Genomic DNA, 26,602 nt, shown 5'->3' on the forward strand with positions numbered 1-26,602 from the left:
AGTTTCCGCACACCACTAGAGGGCTCCATGCCACTGTAAGTCCAACAGAAAGGTTGGCTCACTATACAGTGCCAGATCACTCAGACTGACCAGCGGTATGAGGCCAGGGAGGCCCGTCATCATCCCTCCTGATCAAAAGCAACATGGCCCCCACTATTAATCACACGAGGAGCTAGAGCCAGTAGACATGGCATTAACCTTAACCTCATCAAATGCTTCACTTCTTTGGCTAACCACGGCACAGGAAATAGGCTGTCAGTCTCACTCTCGCTAGGAGAGCTTGGCAGCAGGATAAAACACATTCATTAATTTGTTTAACCTTCACTTTCTATCGTAAGTCCCATTCTTTTTTGCTGAAACAGACACTGCGCACTGCCTTTAAATATGTGGCCTGTGAGAGCTAGCCTGGCTAATAAGCCAGACTCAAATCACACTATCGTGTGCCGGCAGGCAATTTTTTTTTGCCAACGGCTGATTCGGTCTGGCTTAGCCAGGCTATGTGAGAGCTGGTGTGTGTGTGCGTGTGTGTGTGTGTGTGTGCGCATGTGTGTGCGCATGTGTGTGTGTGTGTGCGTGTGTGTGTGTGTGTGTGCGTGTGTGTGTGTGTGTGTGTGTGTCACTGTGTGTGTGTGTCACTGTGTGTGTGTGTGTGTGTTTGTGTGTGTGTGTGTGTGTGTGTGTGGGGGGGGGGGGTGTTGGCAATATAATGGAGTGTTATGTCTTTATCTGTGTGGGTTTTTTTCGTTCGCCAATGGAATGGGTTGTTGTTTTGAACATCTTGAAAAGAGTAAAAAATAGAGGCTCGAGATTGCACAAGAATGGACTCATTTTGGCGAGTGAATTCTCACGATTTGCCAGGCAATACTTAAGTGCAACGTCAGTCTCTTTTCCACCCTGCGTCCTTTGCTGCCACAATGGACTTTGGATGGATTAATCAACCAGCCTATAAATCTAAGATAAATCATGTTCACATACTCTAGTAGTATACGCTTTGATGGCCTTTGATGAATATGTTTTACTCAGGCTCCCCGAGGCTCGCAGGTACACGATGAAAATATGAATCTATTTGCCAAGTAACTGCTGTTCTTCATACCTGCATTGATGTGAGACATTCATTCTTGGCCTCCTCATAAACGTCAAGCATACAGATGTACATTATAAACGGCTTAGAATGCTTAGCGTCAGATTCAGCACCCTGTTTCATCCTGTCAACAGACCCAAAGTGGGCTTCAGTGAACAGAACATCATCCCCCCATGAATGATTTGTTCAGCACACAGCTACATACTCCTCACTCATTTGTATCTACATAATTGGGCAAAAACAAAAATGTGGGGCAATATTTGAGAATAGAGATAGGGATGCTAGGGTTAAAAAAAATCCAGCGAGACCTGCCATGACGTCATATGTCTCGATAGAAGAGTCATGTGATTGACATTAAATCACTGGCACAAACAGTTATGCCATTCTAATAAAGAATTTCTTGATAACCACCGGTTAAACAAGGAACATGAATTGAATGGCTTAAATTCAATAATTTAAGTGCATATGTTTCCATGTTGCTCTTCAGTTGAAGGCAGCCTTTGAGTGTCTGTGGAAATTAAATGAAAGTGATACGGTAAACTAGCTAGAGTGAACTAATTTGCTACAAAACAGATACAAATAATAGAAAATGATCGATAGTGGGATTGATAAGGAATCGGATTGATAAGAGGACAAGGGGAAAACAACAATTCCCATCGGCGGTGGCAATGCTCATGAGTAGCCTATAAGTAATGTTGAATTTATTTGTCAAATTCATTTACACATTTACACATCTAAGTCGAAATACTTTCTTGTGTTTGTATCCTTGACGTTTCCTCGATGAACATGATGCAACTTGTTTTTCCTGTATGACGTCTAATAAAATCAAAACAAATCAAATCATGGGTTCTTTGTAGCCCAAGATTTAGACTCTCGTAGACATATTCATCGATCAGAATCGATAAATACGTCTACGAGAGTCTAAATCTTCTTTGCAGAACCCCTCCTGATCACTCACCAAGACCTGGCTGAAGTCCACCTCCTGGCACACCATAACCGTAGCCTGAGGGAGGCAAGAATCACTATGAATGTGCAGCAGGACATATTGATAATAATAATAGTAATTCCTTATTCTTCCATGCCAATATTATGACGGGTCTTATTTAAATCGATTTATTAGCGTCAACAGCACCTCAAGCCCAAACTAAATTATTATCATTTTAAATTAGAAAACAAATATCTTCGGTTTACCCCGGCCATAACACAAAATAAACAAGTAAAAATTGCCTCCAGAAAAGTTGAATTTAATCGGTTTTGAAATGCTAACAATGAATGGCCTGGTAAAGTTTACTATTGTCTCCGTCGGGTGGAACACTCATATGTCCAAAACTGTTACATTTCAGGATTCAAATTCAAAAGCATCAAAAGTAGCAGATCTACAAGCTCTGGATCTGCTACTTGCGAGTGTCGATGTAGTATTATGAAGTACAGTATGGCATTCATTTATGGCGTTCATTTATGAAAAAACACAAAACGTTAGAATATGGAGATGAGGTTTCTGCCCAACAGCAGTGATGTAATCTGTTTTGAAATCCTAACAATGAATGAATGGTCCTGGACTCAGCCCCAGAAAGACATTAAAGTTTACTTCAGATGCTAAAACACTGAGGTCTGCGGCTGCTTTACTGTAGGCCTACTACAGTTTGTAGAGAACGTGTAATTTGTGTTTTTGATTAGTTTTGTATTGTATTTCATGTTGTAATCTGTGCTTATTGCTTCCAGTGACCAGCACTACAGGATCTTCTCAATAGGACTCTCCTGGTTAATAAAGGTTGTGCTATCATGTACTGTAACGCAAAACTTTGGGTCAGGATCCATTTGTCGGTAAGTAAAAAAAAAAAAGTACAATTTTAAAAGATCTTCCACATATAAAAAAATCGAATTTCATTAAAAGAAATCTAAGAAATTCCAACAGTGTGCCACGTTGCAATGTGGCACACTGTGAACTCGTACAGTAGATCGGCAGACTATTTTTAATAGTTTGGGTCCCAGGGAGACACCAAATGTCTCTTTTGGGTCTCCTTGGGACCAGTGACGGACCTGATTTAGCAGGCTTCTGTCCAGCTCCAACTCCACCACCACCACCAGCTCCAGCTCCAGGGAAGAAGCCACCAGCACCTCCACCATATCCTCGGTATGGATTGTAAGCACCTTCAATCCAGAGCGATTTACAGTGAGCAAGGTAAACACGACGAGGTACAGTAATACATCAAATGCATATGAGATAGTAATCTAGGATCATAGGTAAATAATATTAAAACGAGATGCTGCATCTCAAGGGGCCATCCTCTTAAAGTCTGATCAATTCTACATAACATGCTATCTAAGTGGGCAAGTGCAACGGCAAGTGCTACAGACTTTTCTCATGAGAAACTTGGCATCTTTCTTTGCAATTTCGGATAATGATTACATTTTTGCCATTAATACATTTGTATTAAAAAAACATGCTATAGGCCTACTGTACATACAGTAGCAACAACAACCCAAAAATGGGTTCCCGTCTTGAAAGGTAAAAACCCCTAAAGGGGTTCCTGTCAACCAAAAGGTAGTGATGGGAATTACATTCATTCCTTTTAGAAAGGAATTCCTTTTATAAATGCCAAATCAAAATATATATTAACAGATATTTTATGCATATAGAATACGATAATATGTTAATGCCGGTATAAACAAGGAGGAGCCTTAAATTTGAATTTGAACTAGGTATATTTAATGTAAGACGATCACTTTTCTGTTATGCTAAAGGCTGCCAGCCAGAGACTGCAGTAGGTGGAGATATTAGCTGAGAAGTACCGTTGAGAAGTAACCAGCCTCATACAGCAAGCTGCCACAAAATAAGAGCAACATAACACATTAAAACCAGGAAAGCATTTGTGTCAATTACTATTTTAGCTATACAGAGTTGTTTCAAAAATTCTGATGAAACTAAACAGTGCTTTAGAACAGTGCTTCTCAAAAATAGCAGATATACAGTACAAACTCACAGTGCGTCACTTCATACATCTGCTATTTTGGTATGGAAACATCTTGAACATGTTCAATAACTTTACTTTTTTGGGGGGGCTAAATCGGCCTCAGGTCTTAATGGACGGGTAAAAATATATATATTAAACATAGAAAAAAGATAGATCGTTAATGTTTTATGAATTCTGCCGTAGTTGGAAAGAGCGATTGGTCTCTGGGAGGGTTGGATGACATCACACATCACACAACTAGACAGACGTGCATCGTATGTCGGCGGCACCAACCTCCTGCTCCTGCTCCGGCTCCGGCTCCGTATCCAGGCTTAATTTTTCCTGCTCCTTGACCCCCGGCCCCAAGTCCACCGGCCCCATAACCACCGGCCCCAAGACCCCCGGCCCCAAGTCCACCGGCACCAAGACCACCGGCCCCATATCCACCGGCCCCATATCCACCGGCCCCATATCCACCGGCCCCATATCCACCGGCCCCAAGACCACCGGCCCCAAGACCACCGGCACCAAGACCACCTGCTCCCAAATTCCCATAACCTGGATGGAGAATGAAAGAGGGAGACATAATAAATGAGAGATAGAATCTTTATTACATACACTTTATGTACTCACGCTACAGAGATATGCTCCTTGAGTCCTTCCCGATGGGCCACACGGTTCGGTAATGCTTACTTACATGTGCTAATGCACTTTGTACAGTATAGCCTATTTGACACTCTGTCTTGTTATATGACTTTGTTTCCTTTATTTCTTTCTGTTTTCTATTATGAGAATTTTAAAACTGCAAAACGTTGGGAGCGAGCTTGTATGAAAATAATAATAATAAATCACCCACACATTATAAACTTGTGATGTGAACAAAAAGACAAAAAAAATGCATTATCCTAATTCTTCTGACTACACACATCATGTCCTAGAATGAGCGAATAGGGGAAGGGAATCAATGTCACATTATTCTTTGTTTGACCCCGGGGTTCTGTTTGACCCCGGGGTTCTGTTTGACCCCGGGGTTCTGTTTGATTCCGGGGTTCTGTTTGACCCCGGGGTTCTGTTTGACCCCGGGGTTCTGTTTGACCCCGCAAAAACTGAGACGTGTGTCTCAAAGAATATGATTATTGGCAGAATCGCAGAAAGTTTAGAATATGTGGTGGTCCCGATTTATTTTTTCACTGCATCTGCGGTTGCTGCAATCACTTCACCATATTTTGCACTATGACGAAAAAACAAAAACGATAAAATGTGACCATGTGTACGTTCCCTAATGCAATTCCAATGCTGTGTCGTTTTCAGCCCATGAAGCAATGGCAGATTCGGACACGCCCCGAAATACCCATATGTGTGCCTCATAGAATACACTCAGTGATAGCTAAAATGGTGTAAGCAGTAAATCACTTTTTCATGAGAGAAAACTATCTCCCCCCTCTGTTTCTCTTAACCGTGTTGTGCAGTTTGGTAAAGACAGCGGACGGACGAACGGACGGACGTCAGACAGACAGACAGACGGACAGACGGGCAGACAAGCAGACAAGCAGACAAGCAGAGAAATGAAAACATGACCTCCTTAGCAGAGGTAATTAACTGTACACCTGAGTGTACCACGAGGCAAGAAGCAAGTCCTCTGTTCCTACTACTGTGTGTGAAGCAGCTGTGAGTGATTGATTGCTGGTACGGAGAAGGTGCACCGCCTGCCCAACCACGGTTAAAACAGCAACAACACTGTGACTGGACTATACTGCGCTGCCTGCCAGCCATGATGCACCGCCTCAAGAACTCCAGTCACCCTGTTACTGTCTGGCAAACGCTAGTGCAGCATCTGGTGCTCAACCAACAGGCTCAGCGACAGGCCACAAGCACACAAAACTGTCTCCTGTATGTTTACTTTAATACGGTCCATGACTGCAACCATGCAGTCCATTTGTCTGCACTTCAATAATTAGTTATGTAAATATAGTTACATGCATATATCATCGTTGCTATCGGGCAGAAACCTCTCATCTCCATATTTTAATCTTTTGTGTTTTAACTTTTTGGTAAATCGATGCCCTACCTACTTGATCATACTACAGTGCCACACAAAATCATCAAAGTAGCAGATCTACAAGCTCTAAACATGGCACGAAGCGACGCGCTTTGAGCTCGTAGATCTACTACTTTTGATGCTTTTATTACAATTCTGAAAAGTAACCGTTTTTGAGGATTCCACCCGACAGAATCACAGAGACGATACGTCTAATGTATATGTCAATGTCATGTACTGTATATAGTACAGATTTATATTATTCTATTATTAGCCTATATTTTTTACACTTCTTATTCTTATTTCCTTTACACATTTTTACAGAGAAGTCCAAGAACAAACATGTCATGGTGCCTGTCACCTTGCCACAGGCTCTTTCCATGGTTTTGTAGGACAGATCATGTTAGTAGAACATCTGTGCGGTCTTTGTCTTATTAACTTCAGATACTAAGTATATAATTTAAGCCAAAACACAAAAAACTAAAACCCAGACAGACCCAACATGCCCACCCCAATTCAATTCTGCCGTTACAGCAGAGCAATGCATGCATGTCATAGGAAAGGAAATATAAATATTATTTCATTTCCACATGTTTTTAATTCAAGGTCACCTCCACTCTAATATATGAACAGCACCACAGATTAGAGATATGGTAAAACATAGACAACATTATATTTAAGATAATACAACTTTTGCTAGTTTCATTTATGCTATAAGAATTGATCTGAAGCTAACAATACGTCGCAGTACGACACATCCTTAGTTTGTAGATTAGTTCTAGTACAAGTACAAGTGACACCATCGCACTACAATGAACACTATAAAATTAGCATTAAAAAGCACAGAGCAGCAGATCCCAGCCATTGGATCCTGTTGTGTGGTGACTGTTCCATGTTGTGAACACTAGAGAGAGCAGTTCCCTCTCTGTGATTCTCAAAGACCACATGCTGATCTGATCTGCAATGGCTGCAGTAGCATCAGAGATTGGCACTTCATCAACATCTCCACAAGGAGAAGGAGGAAACCCCCGTCCTTCCCATCCATCCCACATGGTAACGATACACATATTGTCGCTGTCGGGCAGAAACCTCCTATCTCCATATTCTAACTGTTTTTTGTGTAAATGAATGCCCTACTTGATTGATCATACTAACAGCGTCACACTGCATCAAAAGTAGCAGATCCGCAAGCTCAAAACGCGCTGCGAACCTGCTACTTTTGAATTTGAATCCTGAAAGGTTTTGGACATAATATGAGGTTTCCACTCGACAGAGTATCTATATTATATAATATCCCAGCTTGGGTTTCTACTTTACTGACAAGAAGTCCAGAAGATGGACAAACGGACAGACAGATGGATGGAGGTTTGTAAAAAAACCCCCAAAAAAACAGACACAAGAAAAACGAGTGATGAAGGAAAGACTGTGCAAGTCAAGAAGTGAACCACCTGCTTCTTCAGCATCCCTAGAACCTCCATCCCATGTAATAACTCTCTAGTACCTGTGTAGTTTATAACCCGTGCGATATTTATTTCTACATGTCAAAATGTCCGCTGTAACAGTAGATGATCCATGCATTATGTCAGCACAGCACGCATACATCCTGTTCACAGCTGCTCGTAGCGGCTCACACTTTGGTCTGACCCTCTGCATTCTTTACATTCCTATTTGAACATACAGTATGGACAAAACCCATACCTTGACATTAACACAGAGAATACACACATTTATCAGTAGACCTATAGCGATATGGAAAATTAATTAAACCCCTCTTTTTCATTTTGTGCTAAATACAAGACACAAGTATAGCCTATACTTAGTATTGATATAATCGATAATTTGCATTGTAAAATGATTCGATAGCTATTATTTGCGTTCCAAAAAGATACGATACAAAGTGAACGATACGATATGTTGCTGTTTACATTTCGATAGAGATTCTTGAAATCTATAAATAATATAAAACGTTATATTTTTATGCCGTTACTATATTGTTACATCCCTAATTGTTAGGGTTAGGGTCTTACATTTGAAACATTTTCCTCTTATGTTGTTGTGAACCTTTTGTTTGTGCGTCTGGCACCAAGCATGATAGGAATTTCATGGAGGCCATGATGAAGGCCATGGCCATCACTGTGGCCTCTCAATCTGGCCTGCTGCGCCTCAAAAAGAATGATATACCCTGAAGCTTTGACTTTTGATAATAAACATTATGTAAAAATACATACATTGTCACACCATTATCAAAAGGATAACGCAAGAAAGCCATTTCCATTGCGCTCCTTTCATAAAGTGCAAATTATGTCGTGTTGCATGATGTGATGTGCATACGTGTGTCCTTGTGCATGTCAGTCCAACCACCAATAGGTGCACACTACTGTGGCCTCTTGATGCCACAAATGCACTCCCTCAGGCCCAGCTGATTTCACTGTTTTCCTCAAATACAATGTTTTAAACACCAGTGTGTCTTTTGTTAAGAAACTGAATTCTTAACACCCATCTATCTCCATCTTCAAATGAGTCCACTCATGTTTTGACTCAGTTGTTTCTACAAACATTTGAAAATGCCAAGCAATATATTATTTTCTGACATGAACAGAAAATAATTACAAAAACGTTTACTATTGAAACATTTATAAATGTATTAATTATATCCTTGAAATTATTGTTCGTTCAACACACAACAAACAACGAGAGCTCCAAACAGACATCATATTCATAAACAACATATTCATGCCCTAACTCAATGAAAGGACATTGAGGGATATTCCTATACAGTAAACACAGGAAGCAGAGCTGGAGGTAGCAGAGACTAAAATGTTGAGGTTTAACAAGGAGTAACAAGGATGGATAGAATCAGGAACAAGTACATCAGAGGGACAGCGCATGTTAGATGTTTTGGAGATAAAGCCAGAGAGGCCAGACTGAGATAGTTTGGACGTACAGTGGAGGGATAGTGAGTATATTGGTAGAAGGATGCTGAGGTTGGAACTGCCAGGCAGGAGGCCTAGAGGAAGATGAAAGACAGTGGCCTTGTGGTTAGAGTGTCCGCCCTGAAACTGGGAGGTCGGGGGTTCGATCCCCGGCCGGGTCATACCCAAGACTGTAAAAATGGGACCCATTTGCCTCCCTGCTTGGCACTAATGATTCCCGAGCGCGGCGCACGCTGTGGCTCACCGCTCCAAGAGATGGGTCAAATGCAGAGAACAAATTTCACTGCGGTAACGTGTGTGACTAATCGTACGACTTTGACTTTGAAGAGGAGATTTATGGATGTAGTGAAAGAGAACATGAAGTTAGTTGCTGTGAAAGAAGAGGAGGCAGAGGACAGGGTGAGATGGAGGCAGATGATTCGCTGTGGAGGCCTCCTAGATGGAGGCAGATGATTCGCTGTGGAGGCCCCTGAGGGGAACAGATGAAAGGAAAAGAAGTAGGAACTTAATTGAACTCAATGTGAGCCTTGATTGAGCTGTCCTGAAACATATACAACTGTATAGTCAAAGGCTTATATTACCATCACTGTGAAGCTGTAATTATTAAGCATATTGCGCTATAAGAGCTTGCATATCTGCTATTTTTGAATAGCCACCCCCCTTGTGTGTTCATGAGCATGTGTGTGTGTGTGTGTGTGTGTGTGTGTGTGTGTGTGTGTGTGTGTGTGTGTGTGTGTGCCTGCACGCCTGCGGTTTGTACACTTGTCTGTGTGTAAGTCCGTGATAGCATTACACCCAATATATTGTACACTTGGTTTGCACGCCATATCGTGCACCGAAAATAGCGGATCTACAAGCACCCTGCAGCACATCGCGATTCGCGACACAGAATGTTGTGAGGTCATAGATCGGCTGTTTTTGATGCATGACACCCAGGTGTAAAGACTTCGTACCGCACGTGTGTGTGTGTGAATGTGAGTTGGAAGAGGGCTGACGGACAGCGTGTGTCACGTTTAGCTTGGCTATCCATCACCGCTGGCCCACCTGGGCTTACACGTGCATGCAAGCTCTGTCTGTCTGTCTGTCTGTCTGTCTGTCTGTCTGTCTGTCTGTCTGTCTGTCTGTCTGTCTGTCTGTCTGTCTGTCTGTCTGTCTGTCTGTCTGTCTGTCTGTCTGTCTGTCTGTCTGTCTGTCTGTCTGTCTGTCTGTCTGTCTGTCTGTCTGTCTGTCTGCACGCACGCACGCACGCACGCACGCACGCACGCACGCACGCACGCACGCACGCACGCACGCACGCACGCACGCACGCACGCACGCACGCACGCACGCACGCACGCAGCACGCACGCACGCACGCACGCACGCACGCACGGGCGGGTTGTTGATTAATATATTGTTTTGCGGGGCAGGTTGGTGCGGGCTAGCTCCCGTGGCGGGACGGGACGGGCGGGTTATGCAAAGAAATCCGGCCCGCGCAACAATACAGTATGTTTCCGTAGCCCTACAGTATATTCCCTTAAACCAAAGCCTAACTCGAATCCAAACCCCACAACCATAATCCTAATCCAAACCCTATCCTCCATACTAAACTGAGAGGACATCCAGAGGATACATGCCTACAGTATATGACGAGGCCCTGCACTATCTTCTCAAGCTCTACAAAATGTGCAGGCACCTGTTCCTCGGAGAAGCTGTGTGACCTAAATATGGAGCCTAAATTAAAAGCAAGAAAACATGTTGGAGTAATCAGTGTTCCTCATGCAAGTCAAAATCCAACATACAGGACACCATCAGCCAAAGCTAGTCCAGTCTCCAGTCCAGCACCAGGCAACTTGCTTTTCATCAACACTGGCAACGCTTACTGTGAAAAGAAAACCACAAAAAAAAGAACCTGGTGGTAAAAATGTCTGAGCACGGGAAACCAGATGAATGAGGCTAGGCATGAAGAAAGAGTGGCTGGAGATGAGAGACGAGTGAGAGAGCCTGGACAGGGTCCAGCTGTCCACAGTGTGAGACGCTGATGCTAAGGAGGAATGCACCGGGAGAATGAGAGGAGGGAAGGGGAAGGGGGAGACGAATTAAAGTGCAGAGTTTCATGACCTAGTCGAAACAAATGTGGGCAAAGGACCTTGGCAAAACCTGCCGGCAGTTGCCATGTCTGCTTAGTGCTTATTATAAGTGACTTTGGCCTGTAAAGTCGCTTGAAAATATTATAGTTTTTGGACTAGTTTCTAAAGTGCAGTTGCTTTATTTAGGCTTGTTTCCTAAATGTTGTTTAAACTAGTGGTTCTAAAACATTTTTATGTCAGGGAGCCCCAAATGGATTATTTGTCTGCGGACCTCCTGAAAATATTTTTGCCAGGGACCCGCCATACAAGAATTGTGTTGCCAAAGTTTCCAGAAAACATCTACAAGCCCACAACAAGTCGAAGCATCGTGGGCTTGTAGATCTGCAATATAGCCAATGAATATAAGTGTGCTCATGTGGCCTAATAGTCGCTTCTTTTGGGCTTATTTTCATAGACCTTGTTGCTTATTTCTCTCACAGAATCTGGCAACATTCACGAGCGCAGACCAGACGCTTAAGCTAAACGTCCTTCCTCGCTGATAATCCGTCCGTTTCCCCTCGTCCACCTGGCCGTTCGACTGACTCCCGGTTCTCCTTGATTGCTCAACCATTCCCGGACAGACGCCTAAGTAATAACAACCTCCACGACTTGTATAATAAATCAGATTGATCTAGTCCCCCCCTCCAATGTTCCATGAATTGACAAAATTCATTATGAGATATCAATGTGTTTCACATTCCACAGGGGTGTGTGTGTGTGTGTGTGTGTGTGTGTGTGTGTGTGTGTGTGTGTGTGTGTGTGTGTGTGTGTGCATTTGTGCGTTTGTGCGTTTGTGCGTGTGCGCTGAACAAATTGACCATGATCGAATACTGTCAAAAGTTAGACACCCAAAAGGCAGAAAGTTGAGCTCCAAAATGTGTCTTTTCTTCTCTCTCAACTGGAGAAGGTTGTGCTCTCATCTCATCTCCCCAGGGAGACTGAAGATCAGCACAGGGAGTGCTGGAATGTATCTCTGGCAGTGTGCTATTTGAGAGATGAACACACAGGCCTGTCCGTGTGTGTGAGCATGTGTGTGTGTGTGTGTGTGTGTGTGTGTGTGTGCGCGCCTGCACGCCTGCGGTTTGTACACTTGTCTGTGTGTAAGTCCGTGATAGCATTACACCCAATATATTGTACACGTGGTTTGCACGCCATATCGTGCACCGAAAATAGCTGATCTACAAGCACACTGCAGCACATCGCGATTCGCGACACAGAATGTTGTGAGGTCATAGATCGGCTGTTTTTGACGCACGACACCCAGGTGTAAAGACTTTGTGTGTGTGTGTGTATGTCTGTCTGTCTGTGTGTGTGTGTGTGTGTGTGTATGTCTGTGTGTGTGCAATAATGTGAATGTGAGTTGGAAGAGGGCTGACAGACAGCGTGTGTCACGTTTAGCTTGGATATCCATCACCGCTGGCCCACCTGTGCTTACAGCCTAAGCCTTATTGGCCTTGGACAAGACACATACTATGTTTAAAAGGGAATATACTGTACTTAAATGGCATTTGGGCATCATCGTCCAAGTCACCACCACACGGCTGGCTCCATAAAAAAACATTGAAACAGTGCAGTCTATACTCTATAGTACTTCTAACTCCTGGAACTCTTGTGGTGTTTCTGTGTCAAGGGAGGGGATCGACTGAGGAGGACACAAGTCCCTTCACCGGTGTGACCTGCGTCTGTTGATTGCAGAACGGGAGATCTATGGCAGCCAGGGAGGGTGTTTCTGTTGAAGTTGTTGAACCCCAGGCCTGTCAGTTTAAACAAGCAGGGCTTTGTTGGAGTACTGCTGTTTTACAGTGTGTCAGCTCACACACACAAACAGGTCTGTCTTGACTCACACATTAGGTTTGCTTAGCTGGACGGACGGTCGTTGTCATGAACCACCGCTGCACATGGAAACTCTGACCTTGACGGGCCGATCGTGGCTTTTCACTCTGGCGCAACACCCGACGGCGCTTCGAGACCGATGGTGCCTGCTGTGGTTGCCGGCATGTTGGAGAAATTCCGGAATACCGGAGTAGTGGCCGTTTTCTCGCAGTTGCCCCGCAAACCACAATAGAAACCCCCGGGAGATGCGACATAATTTATGCTTCATCTTGCGGGGTGCATGGCTTGCCAAAAATTAACAGATTTACAAGCTAACAACACGTCGCAACGCGACGTGTTGTTAGCTTGTAAATCTGTTCGTTCTTGGCAGGCGGCCGCCGTCGTACTAAGGAGAATAAATTAGCCTAAATTGAAAACCAAACACAAGCCTTTGGACGTCGGACAGGGAAAAGTTGCAAAAGGTCACATACTCCAAATACAAGACAGGAGGGATGGAAACCTCAAACTACACAAGGGAGAGAGAGAGAGAGAGAGAGAGAAAACCGAGAGAGCTTTCGGAAACTGGAAGGTAACCCTTTACTTCATAATAATATCTATCCCTCCACTTCAACAAAGTGTGACAGAAAAGCCAGCATTGTTCAGCGGGCCTTTTTCCACTCAGCATGGCCGTGCATTAACAAGAACACCTGAGGGGTCGGGTCACACCGGCCAAGAACACTGTGCAGCAAACCACCCATCGGACCGTGGAGGATGTAATTCAAGTGAATAATTAATTGATGCAAAACGACTGTAGTTGATGAATTTTCTAGTAGCTGGGGTGAGAATGATGTCTGTTTTTTAGCCACGAGTGCAATATGTGGATCTGGTTTCTATACCCCCATGACAAACGAGCAGTCTTCTCAGAGGAACTGAACATGAGAAGGATGTGGAGCAGAGTTGGACCAACATGCTGTTTTCCTTGCCCACTACAAGGCCTACTGCGTTGGTATGAATGCTGAGTGACAGCAGGGTGATACTGGGCCAGACTAAAGTGGGGCCGGTGCTTTCAGTCACTTGTCATCATTGTCAAACTTAAAGTCCCACGCAAGCGATGGGTACTGTATGAGCTGGCGTGAACAAGGATGATCTGGTTTCAATCTCATCTAAAGAACATCTTGCACTCACTCTCCACAGGGGTTAGGCAAGGCAATGGCAATGGTTTCAGAACAAATCAATGATTTCGGCATTTTTTCCTCTTCACCTCCTGGCCTGATCGGGCTAAAGCACTGATTCGCAAACTTTTTCCAGTCCAAGGACCCCCACTTTGATATGCATGGAGCATGGACTATGATGTTTTTTTACCCCTGTGTGACCCCAATCTCTACACTGTAAAGTCTTTGGTTCCTAACTCTCAATCATTTAGCTGGACACCCCTAGGACCCCCTCAAGTAGCCTGGCTAATAAGCCAGACTCAAATCACACTGTCGTGTGGTATTTGAGTCTGGAGATGCTGTGTATGGATCTTGTTTCCCGGGGGGCGGGTTCAAACATTTTCTCTTTGACGCAATTGGTCAGAGCTACTGTCAGTCAAAGGTCTCAAGCATTGAACGTCACTGTACCAAAGCCCGCCCATATTGCCAGGGCCGGATTAACACCTCTGAGGGCCCCTGGGCACTGAAGCTCGAAGGGCCCCCCTTCACATGCATGTAAATCTTTGTTTTATGCCATTATATTGGCCTATTCCCAGTCGCCTACCCCGCCCCAGAGTGACAGCCAGGCAGTAACTTACACATTATTTTTATTTGACCCACATTGTAAGCAAATGGGTGAGAGAATTCGCCAGTGTATTTCAGTGTTTTTACCTTTTTTTTGTCGAGCCACCTGACACGCTAAGATGCATGCAGAATGAACAGAAAGCAATGCTGGATGGCGGACGTACGTCTTTTATTACCCAATAATAAGCAATAAGTGCCCAAAGTGCCCATATGGTAGATCCGGCCCTGCATATTGCATACCGTGTCCCGATTGGCCACACCAGTTCTCTGGTGTAGGAAATGGGCGTATAAATTGAGCCTCTCCTGACCGTAATCCGCCGGCAGGCAATTTTTTTTTTGCCAACGGCTGATTCGGTCTGGCTTATTAGCCAGGCTACCCCTCAAGGGTTCCACCAGCACCGGTAGAACGCACAGAAAATCAGACCTCCAAGCAGGAGCCTCGGCATGTCCAGAGGAGGAGACCATCTCTGGGAGCCGCTTCTCCGACATCTTCTTCGGATTTTTGTCTTCAGGTTTTTACCCCTGATTTTAATCACAGAGGTCAATTAATAACACACGCACACACACACACACACATGTAGCTACAGCCAAGGGTCTGGGAGTGAGTGGGGGAGGGAGGGGGATAGAGGTGGTCCTAGGGGAGGCAAAATGGTTTGCGCGCTAACACTGTGGAAATCTGTCACTGCATCGAAACTCAACTCGCAAAACTGTCAACGCACTAAAAATGACAAGAGTGTGATGTTACAGGGTCACGGAAGATTACATGAGTCTCAGAGGAGCTTCAGCTTGAGTCACGCAGGGGCTTATGAACTGTCAGGCCACGGAGTGGATGTGCTGAATAGAGAAATGTTACGCTGGGACGGCATGCCAGCGATGACGCCAGCCACAGTTCCATTAGTTTGTAAAAAAAACTGAGGAATGGACATTTTATTAACCACTTGAGCCCTATACATAATTTGTCATAAGACAAAATGACAAAATAAATTGCTGATCTACAAGCGCACGATTAGTGGCCATGCGGCCACATTGTGAGCTTGTAGTGCATGGACTTCTTTCCTCCCATCCCTCCCAGTAAACTGACAGGTTTACGCATCCTGCATCCTGTTCTCAGAGGATGCATGTTATCGCTCATTATTGGCAGGGGGACTCCTTCACTTCAACTGTGGTCCACGTGTGTAAGCTGCACAGGACAGGGCCAGAGCTTGTTGTTTTTATCTCGTTCACTGTCATGACAACCCGATTTCTATCAGGATCAGATTATTCCGCACGCACGCACGCACGCACGCACGCACGCACGCACGCACGCACGCACGCACGCACAGCTCCTCTCCATGGCTAGTTGGAGCTGGCCAACAATCAGCGGTGAGCCTTTAAAACAAGTCTTCCTGTTCCTTTTCCATGGAGTCATTGACACTGTCAACTAGAGGTCCCAAAGCATTGGGCCTCACCAGGAAGACCCCATAAGTGCACAAACTGTCAGAACTTCTACAGAGAGACAACTTTTTATTATTATTATTATTATTTATTTATTTTTAATTTTTGAAGGGGGCAATTCTTTTCCTTACATTTTTTTCTCTCTCTGCCTTTGGTACAAAGACCAGGAATTAATAGAGCAATAAAAAACTAAAATGAGACACTTTCATGACTCACTTAGTGGCAGCTATTCCATTGATTGTTTATGCCACAACATGCACTGCAGAATTCAACACGCCATTGCTATCACCTTTCAGATGCACAACACTACTATATTTCATTTATTAAATGTAAATAATACGGATATCATTTCTATCTTTTTTTCATCTGATTCCAGAGGAATGCCAAAGCATTTCCTCTGCCAACGTTGAGCCTCTCAACATGTCTGCAGAGGATTCCTACAACCATTGCTCATGTCATGGGTCCATATCGGCCTGGCACATGCAACTTACAGCATGCACAGGCATGCAGGTGGGCAGATGCAACTCTCTCTCTCTTTTTATCTCACATACACACGCATGCATTGCACGCACGTATGCACACTTGTATCGCTGTGGGGACATACAAAAATCCATTAAAATGGCAATTGTTACCATGGGCATTTTTACCCTAATCCTAACTCCAATACCAACCTAAAACAAAACCTCAGTTGCCTAATGCGGCTAACCCTGACCCCAACCCCTGAATCTTTTACTAATTGTAAGGTTAGCTTATAATAGGATACCTAAATGAACTACTGAAGCTTATGTACATCTCTTATCTGTAGTGTTTAATACTAGCCTGGTGCAGCCAGACTTCATCTGCCTTTGCAATGCATATACGCATATTGCCCCAGGCCCACGCAGTGCAGCGCAGTGGTATATTAGTATTGCAACGCAAGGCTATAGTTCTGCAGCTATGACAATTGAATTTCCCCTGCAGAATCTGTATATTCTATCTATCCAGCCATGAAAATAACCCCTTTGACTGGTTTACCTCCATAGGACATTTTGGGCCCTATACTTGGATAGTCACTTTACTTTACTCTTCCACATTACGCAAGCATCAGTATATGTACAGTATATATACACATTTACGTAGGTAACCAAAGCCTCATGTACAAAACTCACAACCAAACAAACAAACAATTAATTTATAACCTTCAGAGAACCAGTGGACCAAATCACGGGCATGGGCAAGACAAGACTAAAGTCAATAAGGAGCCAGTGGCCGTGGTATGTAAAGTTGGCTGAGCATGTTACATCTCCCAGATGGTGCACATATGCATTTCACCGCCTGTCCACTGAATATTTTTCTGACAAGTCAGGGTTGAGAAAAGATACTAGCCTTCAGACAGGTCGACTCGTCTCCATGCGCACGCACGCACGGGCGCACGCACGCACGCACGCACGCACGCACGCACGCACGCACGCGCGCACACGCACACGCACACGCACACACACACACACACACACACACACACACACACACACACACACACACACACACACACACACACAGCGATGCCGGAGTTCAACGAGTCGGCCTCAAACACATTGTCAAGCGTTCCACAGTGGTTACGCCACACAGCGTATGATCATAACCTAACCATGCAAGGTATGTCTCTGATTCATATGCCTCGTCGTCTTGCTGTCATACGGTAAGCCAAATTATGGCAGATCTACAATACACAACTCACCACAAATGCCACAGCACAACACGTTGTGTGGCCTTGTAGATCGGCTATGTTTGGCGCGTGACACCGTCATATGACAAAGTATATAAATGTGGCTTATTGTGAACACATGGGGACGTTCCCCCGAGAGAGAGCAAGAAGAGAGAGAGAGAGAGAGAGAGAGAGAGAGAGAGAGAGAGAGAGAGAGAGAGAGAGAGAGAGATGCGCCCACACGTGCACACACACACACACACACACACACACACACACACACACACACACACACACACACACACAGGGACAGATGTAGTCATGTCAATGCCCCCTGACGCTGAAACAACTACATAACATCGTTAACACGTTAACATTGCTGGTGAAACGTTTGGTTAATGACACCACATGGTGAAACGCTGGTTAATGAACCACATGTTATTTCGTTCCACGTGTTGTTTGTTTCAAAATAAAAAGGTCAAAACGGCTCTAAAACAGTTTCTTCTCTTTTTTCTTGAGCGATGTGGTTTTGCAACGAATCCAGGACCGTTCTGGAGTGGATGTTGCAATCATTTCACATGCAGGCTGCTAAGGCCTGACGTCAGCGCAGGCATACTCCCTTGAGGCAGAGTCATACACTCAGATTGGTAAGGTTGGGAGCTACAGTTTCATTTCATTCAAATTCACATATACATTTCACACAGATGACGTACTGTACACTAGTTGATGTACACACCTGTTTTCTTTTCTTCTTTTTTTCAAACTGTTCTTATGAAGAAGAAGGTAGACCATGGGACAGTGGTGGAAAAAGTACTACAAGCTCACAATGTGTCGTGATGTGACGCATTGTGATCTTGTAGATCGGCTATTTTCGAATGGCCAAAATGTATACAGGGCTGAAGTCGTTTTGTAATAATAATCAAAATGTACAAACTATAGTTGGATCCGATATGTATTGGTATTGGAGATAAGTACTGGAAATTGGAAATAAATTGGAAATACTCAAGTAAAATACCTCAAAATTTTACTTAAGTGAATTAATGTACTTAGTACTTTCCACCACTGCTGTGGGAAATTCTGTTTCAGCTTCACCCAGCTGATGGCTTCTCAGAGGTGCTCAGGGGAGAGCTGTTGTGGTTCAAGTGTCTTGCTCAGACTGCTCAGTGACACTTCAAAATGAACAGTATGCTGGGCGGTCCAGGAAGTAAACAGATCAGGTGAATTCTGCCATCATGATTTTGGAGGGGATTTGAACCGGAAACACTTGTGACACCTTCATTATGTGTTTCTGTTTCCTGTTCAAACTACCCAAACTAAAGCTATGCCACCATCTGAAAACCCAAGAAGACCATACAATTACACACAGAGCCTGTTACCTCATGAATAAAATCAGTGAAATGCCAGTTGAAAAGCTTTATAAAGTCATTTTTATCACTTTGACAATTTGAATAGACAACACTCAGGCATGGCAGTATACTGTATGCCAGCAATGTAATTGCAAACTAAACTTCCCAGATGAGAATAACCCAGGAACATCCAGTGGTTGTGGTGATTAAACGAACATGACCTCATAATTGGAGATACTAAGTAACAATGTTCTACAAGACAAAACATGCTGTCTTTCCAAAGCAAGAACAAGTCAGACAGACTGCAACAAACTGTGGTAATGATACCTGACCATCTTGATTGGCCACAAAATGCACTCCTTCCAAACCCAGGAGGTAGATAGATGTTTCAGATAACAACACATTATCAAACAACCTCCTCCTCCTCCTCCTCCCCGAAAAACGTAAGCCTTCCATCAACCTGGAGACGGAGCAGAGTGCCAGGCAGGTTGGCTGGCTCAGGCTGAGTCACAAATCAAAGTAGTTCCCCCGTGACCTATGAGGCTCCCGGGGTCTCACCTCTACCAATAACTGTAACCGGGGTCTCTCCAGGGGTGATCTGTCTTCACTGACGCTTAGGGAAGTACAAGGCAAGAGATTTCTCCAGTGCTATATAAACAACACTTAGGCCCCAGTGCCAGATGGACTGGAGGAGCGAGGAGAGGAGCTGCTCCAGACCTGCTGGCAGACGGAACAGGGGAGAGGCTTGAAGCGAGAGCGCCAGGGGATGGCTCATCAACCCCCACAGCCAACAAATTGAGAAAACCTAACCCCAACCAACAGCCATCGCTGCTGGGAAGGGAACACGGTCCCTACTAGCTAAAAAGGACCAGCGTTGCTGACATTGTTATGAGCGGCCTGCCACAACGGGAAGCTGTGGTGGACCTTTAGGCTACTTTAAAACACTGGTTTACCAAAAGGGAAAATAATTACTGAGTTACAAAACCATTCCTCAACCACTTTAAAACCCTACATACTTCGCTGACCGTAGTTCCCCCCGGGGGTCTGTATATTTTAACCTCTACACCAAATCTATAAGATCTACAAGATCGGCTATTTTACAGCAAATGTTTGCCTATTAACGCTGAATTATGACACGCCCAGAATAGGGACTCGTTCATGTTGTCTCTCAACACAGACTGTTGATTCCCACAGTTTTCAAATGCTTCTGCTTAACAGTGCATCGGGAGCTCTGAAGGGGCAGCGGTGGCCGAACGGTTTGCGGAGCGGTCTTGTTATCGGAAGGTCGCCAGTTCGAATCCCCGGACCGGCACGTTAAAATTACCACCGCTGAAGTGCCCTTGAGCAAGGCATTGAACCCCTACCATGAAATGTTCTATGAGCAGGGTCTGGCTGTAAACAAGCATCTCAAGCTTTCACCCTGGCTAAACAAAGAACTTTGCTTTGCTTTGCTTTGAAAATGAGCAGAAAATAAAAGAACAAAAAGGCTTGCATGCTAAACGTCCACTCTCTCTGTCACTTAATTTCACCATGACACTGACAGAGGACTTTAATGGACGTCCATGCTGGCCTTTCGCACCCATCTTCAGCCCTAAGCGTCGAGTTTAGAGTGCAAACTTCTCAAATCTTTGGGCTCCATTTTCGTCACCGCTATACCCCTTATCCCTAAACTTCTTTGCCTTTTTTTTTTACTATTTTGAAAAACATTTTTGAATAGTTCAACTAGCCAATCTACATTGACACGTTGTGAGCTTGTAGACTGGCCATTTTAACTATTCAAAAATATTTTGCAAAATAGTAAAAAAAAAAAGGCAAAGAAGTTTAGGGATAAGGGGTTTAGCGGTGACGAAAATGGAGCCCAAATGTTTTAGAAAATAAAGCAGACATGGACATTTATATACTCAATTCTAAAGATATCCTTTAAAGATATTTTCACAAACAGAAATGACAGAAAGATTCAGAAGAGATTGTGAAAGAGTTCTTTGGCTTGAGAGACCAGACCAGGGATCGTGCGATTAACATGGTTAGTGAGTGATTCAACGGAACGTTCCACAGCTAATCAAAGCTCTTATCTCGCCGCACCTCCTTATCTGTATACGCTGACACGTCCATATAATGCTAAACAGGGCGTGTAGTGTATGCCGTCCTTTGTTAGATGAATGGAAGAGATTCGTGGTCCTTTCATAACATCTTCACCGAAAAGCAATGATGTTGAGAAATGTTCAGAAAACACAGTCTGGAAATGACATGAAATTAATGTCAAGAGTCTCGCAAATGACACGAGATTCATCAGACGGAGGCATTCGCAAAAATAACAGAGAAACAGAACACATTGGAAATGGGTTAGGGGGGTGGGGGTGAGATTTTAAGGTTGATTCGGGGGTCTGCAATATAAAAAGAAATGTTTTCTCTTTTTTTGTCTGTAAACCTTGGTCCCAGCAGAGGACAGAGCCGAGACAGGGGAGGGGAGGGGCTGGGTCGGGAATACGCAAGAATGCCATCTATCACGTGTCTGTCTCTGGTGTCTTCCAGGAGCAGCGTGTGATTTGTGGTGTGTTTGTCGAGAGGCTGAGGATATTTCAACACTGAAATACACACGTTGAGAGTATGCACTTAACCACTTCCTACCTGCCCTCCCTACTTAGGGCATGTCATTTTGAGGAAAAATCTTTAAATATTCAAATATAGCTGTAAAATGGCAGATCTGTTATTTCTGCTACTTGTCATTCGATGAAGTATAGCCTATACCATATAGGGCTTAAAGGGTTAGTTCAGATACAATACAAATTATGGTAGTTTTGTGGAATAATTTATTTGTATTGCGTGGCCCATCGAATGACCGGAACGACTTAATATTCACCAAAATGGCAAGTATTTCCTACAGCTTTAAGTCCAAAAATCTGAACTAACCCTTCGATGCACCCATCTTTATTCATCAGTTAATGTATGTTGGGTATGAAATAATCCAAATCTAATAATCTCAAAATGTAGTGGAGTAAGAAGTATTTGCCTCTGAGATATAGTGGAGTATAAGCATAAAGTATCGGGGGGAAATAAAATAGGCTACTCAAGTAAATGTCAAGTGGAATTGTACTTATTTCACTTTATGATAAAAAAAGAGAACAGTTTTGGACATACAAGGTTTCCACCCGACAGAGACGATATACTCTAGTCTACTCTAGTGCACGGACGAACACACATGGTTGTTGTCGTAACATAGATAACACACATGGTCATACATTTGCAACGCACACATGGCCGCATGCGCTCTCGCATGCACACGCTGTGCGACGGCTCCGTAGATGGGGTCTGTGCTGCACTAATGGGAAGCACATGTTTCTGCGGGAGGAGACGACCGGCCCACTCCCAGATCATCTTCCTCTGGCTAATGACTCTCATCCTCATCCTCACATCTATCTGTCTCCTCTTCCTGTTTTCCAGGCCTGTAAAGTAAACTGCACTCCTTCAGTGTGGAGGCTTGATCTAAACCAGAAGAGGGGCAGATGAACCACAGGTGGGGCCTTTTGATTTCTGCATCCCCACGTAAGGGCTTACATTATACATCCACCCGCTCTCAGTGCTTCAGTGCTGGAAGGTATGACTAAGTACATTTACTCAAGTTCTGTACTTTAATTATGAACTGGTTTTGTTATTATTAGTGGGCAAGTGCAATTGCTTTATTTGCACAATAGTATTTTTTGAGGTTTTGATGTAGTAGGTGTATTCTTTTAATAATAATTAATTCTGCCATGACCAGGACCTGGGTAACACATTTCAATGTATTGAGACCATCTACTTTGTAAATATAGGTACAGTATATCTATCTATCTATCTGTCTGTCTGTCTGTCTGTCTGTCTGTCTGTCTGTCTGTCTGTCTGTCTGTCTGTCTGTCTGTCTGTCTGTCTGTCTGTCTGTCTGTCTGTCTGTCTGTCTGTCTGTCTGTCTGTCTGTCTGTCTGTCTGTCTGTCTGTCTGTCTGTCTGTCTGTCTGTCTGTCTGTCTGTCTGTAGGCACAGCAACACAACACGTGGAAGTATTTTGTGGTAGATGCTGCTTCCTATGTTTCTAGATACTGTCAATGCAATGCAATGTGTAGCATTACCTAATAAAGAGCCGCCATATGTATTGCTCCGCAAACTAAATCTCAGTATAACCCATACTAAAATGTGGGCATAGACTGTATGTAGTCTGTAGCGCTGTTCCATATATCTTCTGTGCCATGTCTGTGATCTGGGGCAGAGCGATCTCATTTCATCTCTACTACTTTGAACATGTCAGATTTTATCTACCATCTGACCTCTTACACACATCATTCAGTCAATCATTCTAATCTCTTCTCACAGGTCATGGAAGCCGTATCTAAAGCAGCTCGAGTCATTCCTCAGAGGCAGACAGACATATCGCTTTATCATCTTCAAGTGTTTCTGGCCCTCAGAGAAATCACTGACAAACCAAATGTGGACGCATTGATTTCCCAATTTGAACAAAATCCCACCAACGTGTAACTGAATATTTTGTTGCTATAATGAAATTACATCAACAGGCTTAAAAACCAGCCAACTTATATGTTTCTCGTTCCATGGCCTAACCGCTAACCGTTAGTGACACAAGGTTATTAAAAAAAAAAGAAAAAGTTTGGCAATATAACAAGGTCTGAGAATTGAATCCACCTTCACTTGAGTGAATGCAGGAAAAAAGGGAAGTGTCTAACAGCTGTTCGGCAAGAGAGAAATGTTCCCCTTTTCCGGCTCTCAATGTCTGGTCAAAGCCGGATGCTGACAAGATTCACAATTAGTTTAGCATTTACAAGGCCTGGCACGAGCCGCTCCGCAATCCACTACAGTCACGCCACTCCGATCACCAGCTGCTGCCTGCGTCCGCTATTACAGGCCAAGCAAGGTGTGCATCTGTGGAATGCGACTACATTACTCGCCTCACATTGTACAATGAATGGTACGACTTTGGAATTGTATGCGTGTGCGTCTGTGTCTGCATAGGTATGTGTGTTAAAAGGGGACAGAGAAAATACTGCAGGTGTTGTGTAAAGAACGTCAGCTTGCACATCTGTTTAGGCACGGTATTTGCCTTAACGTACTGATGGTTAACAGAGATGGGTCAACCTTTTCCTATATATGCTAGCAGTGTACAGTTTCATTTTGGCAAGTCTTTTTCATTATACGCCAAGCACTGACTTAACTAAAGCAGATGGTTTCAACCTGCTCCACTGACAACATTCTGAAGTGCATTTATATAGTCATGGAAAGTTCATGCTGGGATGCAGAAAGTCATTTTGTTGAAAAGCTCCAAAGCCCTCCTGTAGAAAGAATAAATAAATAAACCTAATCAAATGGATCCACATGGGAACAGCGTGGCTCCAATGTGGATCATGAACTTACAAGTGGCCAGCCAGTCAGTCATCTATGATGTCACTCATCAATTATGTGCCTTTGAAATTTGAAAAAGATAAATAAAGTTGTCCAAATACATTTAATTTGTCCTCCAAACTGTAAATTGTTATAGCTGTTGGAATGGAATATTTAATCTGAAGTTGCCTTTTTTGGAAGAGAAGAAATCACACAGCCATAAAGGTACATGTATATTACAACCCCTTTGTGGCTACTATTCTCAACATTTCAAAAGGGTTGTGTAATCTTAACAAATGATGACAGGCGGTCTACAGTATGATGATGTATAATGATAAGAGCGCCCCTCACTACTTTCTTTTTACTCTAATCTAATTTCTGCCATGTAGCCCTGGCGGGCAAGAGTGAGAAGTGAGAGACAGAGAAATAAAGTGCATACAAAAGCCAGGCACTATACTTCTCAAGAAATGCTGTTCTGTTGACCCCTGCAGCCAAAGTCAACTTCCCCAGAATATCTGAAATTAGGCCAAGAATACAAAACAACTCTCACAGCCCAATGACCTATTAAGAGAAGGGGGGGGGGGGGGGGGGGTCACCCACAGTAATCTGCTCCAGGTCTTATCAGGACTCATAAGACGATTACACGGTCCCTTATCTTTCCCGACACGTCGAGCTGGGCCCAGATGGAATCAGCGATGCTTTTGGAAATTAAATGATGGCTTAGAGAACCGTTGCTAATGCACCCAAATACCCTCGCGGTCCGAAATGGAGCAAAGAAAAATATTTACAGTGGCAGTATGGGGGAGAAGAAGAAGAAGGGGGCTGTGGTGGAAATTCAACACAGTATGGTTTCCAGATATTGTAAGTGCTCTGCGGTACAATAACATTAATCAGTGGCACTGGCACCATTGTTTGTTGGGCGCTGATGATGGGGGAGTTTGCAGGCTGCCAATCATGAACAGTGTTGCCATGTCGGCTTATTATAAGTGACTTTGGGATTGTTTATCTGTAAAGTGGCTTGTAAATATTGGTAGTTGCGGGTCACGTTGAATGATTCAATGGAGAATTTAAATCACATGTGTCTGAGCAAGTAGACATGTTAAATCATGATGATGTACGATGATAAGAGTGCCCCTCACAAACCAGTGGTTCTCAAATACAGTATTTCCATGTCATGGACCCCCAAATTAATATGCAAAATGTATTTTTATCCCACGATTTTGCAACCCATTTTTTCACCCAGTGTCAATTATCTAATGTAATCCTGGGCGCTACACTTCCTCTGCCAACCTGCGGAGAGCAATGGACTGACTTCCTTCTATGCATGAGGAGTCCATGCTGCTTCTTTATACCTGACAGGGGGAGTTTCCCCGGTTGGCGCGTGGAAGGAACACATTATTCCAATCAGTTCTTATACTCTCTCCATCAGGCGCCCCAGCTGGCCAGGGGTAGGCAGTTTAGAGACCAGGATTACTGCACGTTCTTTCTGAGGGTACCTCAACTCCACACAGAAAGACCCCTTTTCCAACCCCATCCAGGGTATGGGCACTGATGACGCGGAGAAGAGAATGTGCCTCCGGCGGGAATCGAACCCAAGTATATATGGGTTTAATGTGCTCATGTTGGCCTCTATAGTCGCTCTTCTTTTGGGCTTGTTTTCCTAGACCTGGTTGTTTATTTCTCTCACAAAATCTGGCAACACTGATCATGGCTTCCTGATACAGTGGCGTTAACAGGGGGTTTGGTGGAGCCTTCTGTGCGGTCAGTCGGTCACACCCAGACAGGACGTCCCCACACAGGCTGCCAAGCCGTTGTGTGAACCAACCATGAAAACATGGGGGAGAGGGTTGGTGATAAGGAGTAGAGAGAGGGTGACAGCCCATCGAAAGTACAGTTGCTGTTGCTTAGCCACTGTGCTGTGAGTATGTACGGGTCTCACCCCAGACTGTTGGCATGTGGGCTGAATGCATTCCGCAAGCATGCACCCACACACAACACACACACACACACACACACACACACACACACACACACACACACACACACACACACACACACACACACACACACACACA

General features: G+C 44.0%; 1 protein-coding gene across 1 annotated transcript in view; it reads right to left on the minus strand.

The window, feature by feature from the left end:
• Nucleotides 1-26,602, minus strand: part of elna (elastin a) — a 122,095-nt gene that overhangs the window by 64,056 nt on the left and 31,437 nt on the right. The window contains exons 6-8 of the mRNA XM_079513757.1: nucleotides 4,330-4,593; nucleotides 3,122-3,232; nucleotides 2,040-2,084 (exon numbers count right to left, since the gene is read on the minus strand). Of these exons, the coding sequence (XP_079369883.1) occupies nucleotides 2,040-2,084; nucleotides 3,122-3,232; nucleotides 4,330-4,593 (420 nt within the window). The remainder of the gene's footprint in view (nucleotides 1-2,039; nucleotides 2,085-3,121; nucleotides 3,233-4,329; nucleotides 4,594-26,602) is intronic.

Source organism: Electrona antarctica, assembly GCF_951216825.1.
Source record: "Electrona antarctica genome assembly, chromosome: 11".
In the NCBI taxonomy this organism is placed as follows: Eukaryota; Metazoa; Chordata; class Actinopteri; order Myctophiformes; family Myctophidae; genus Electrona; species Electrona antarctica.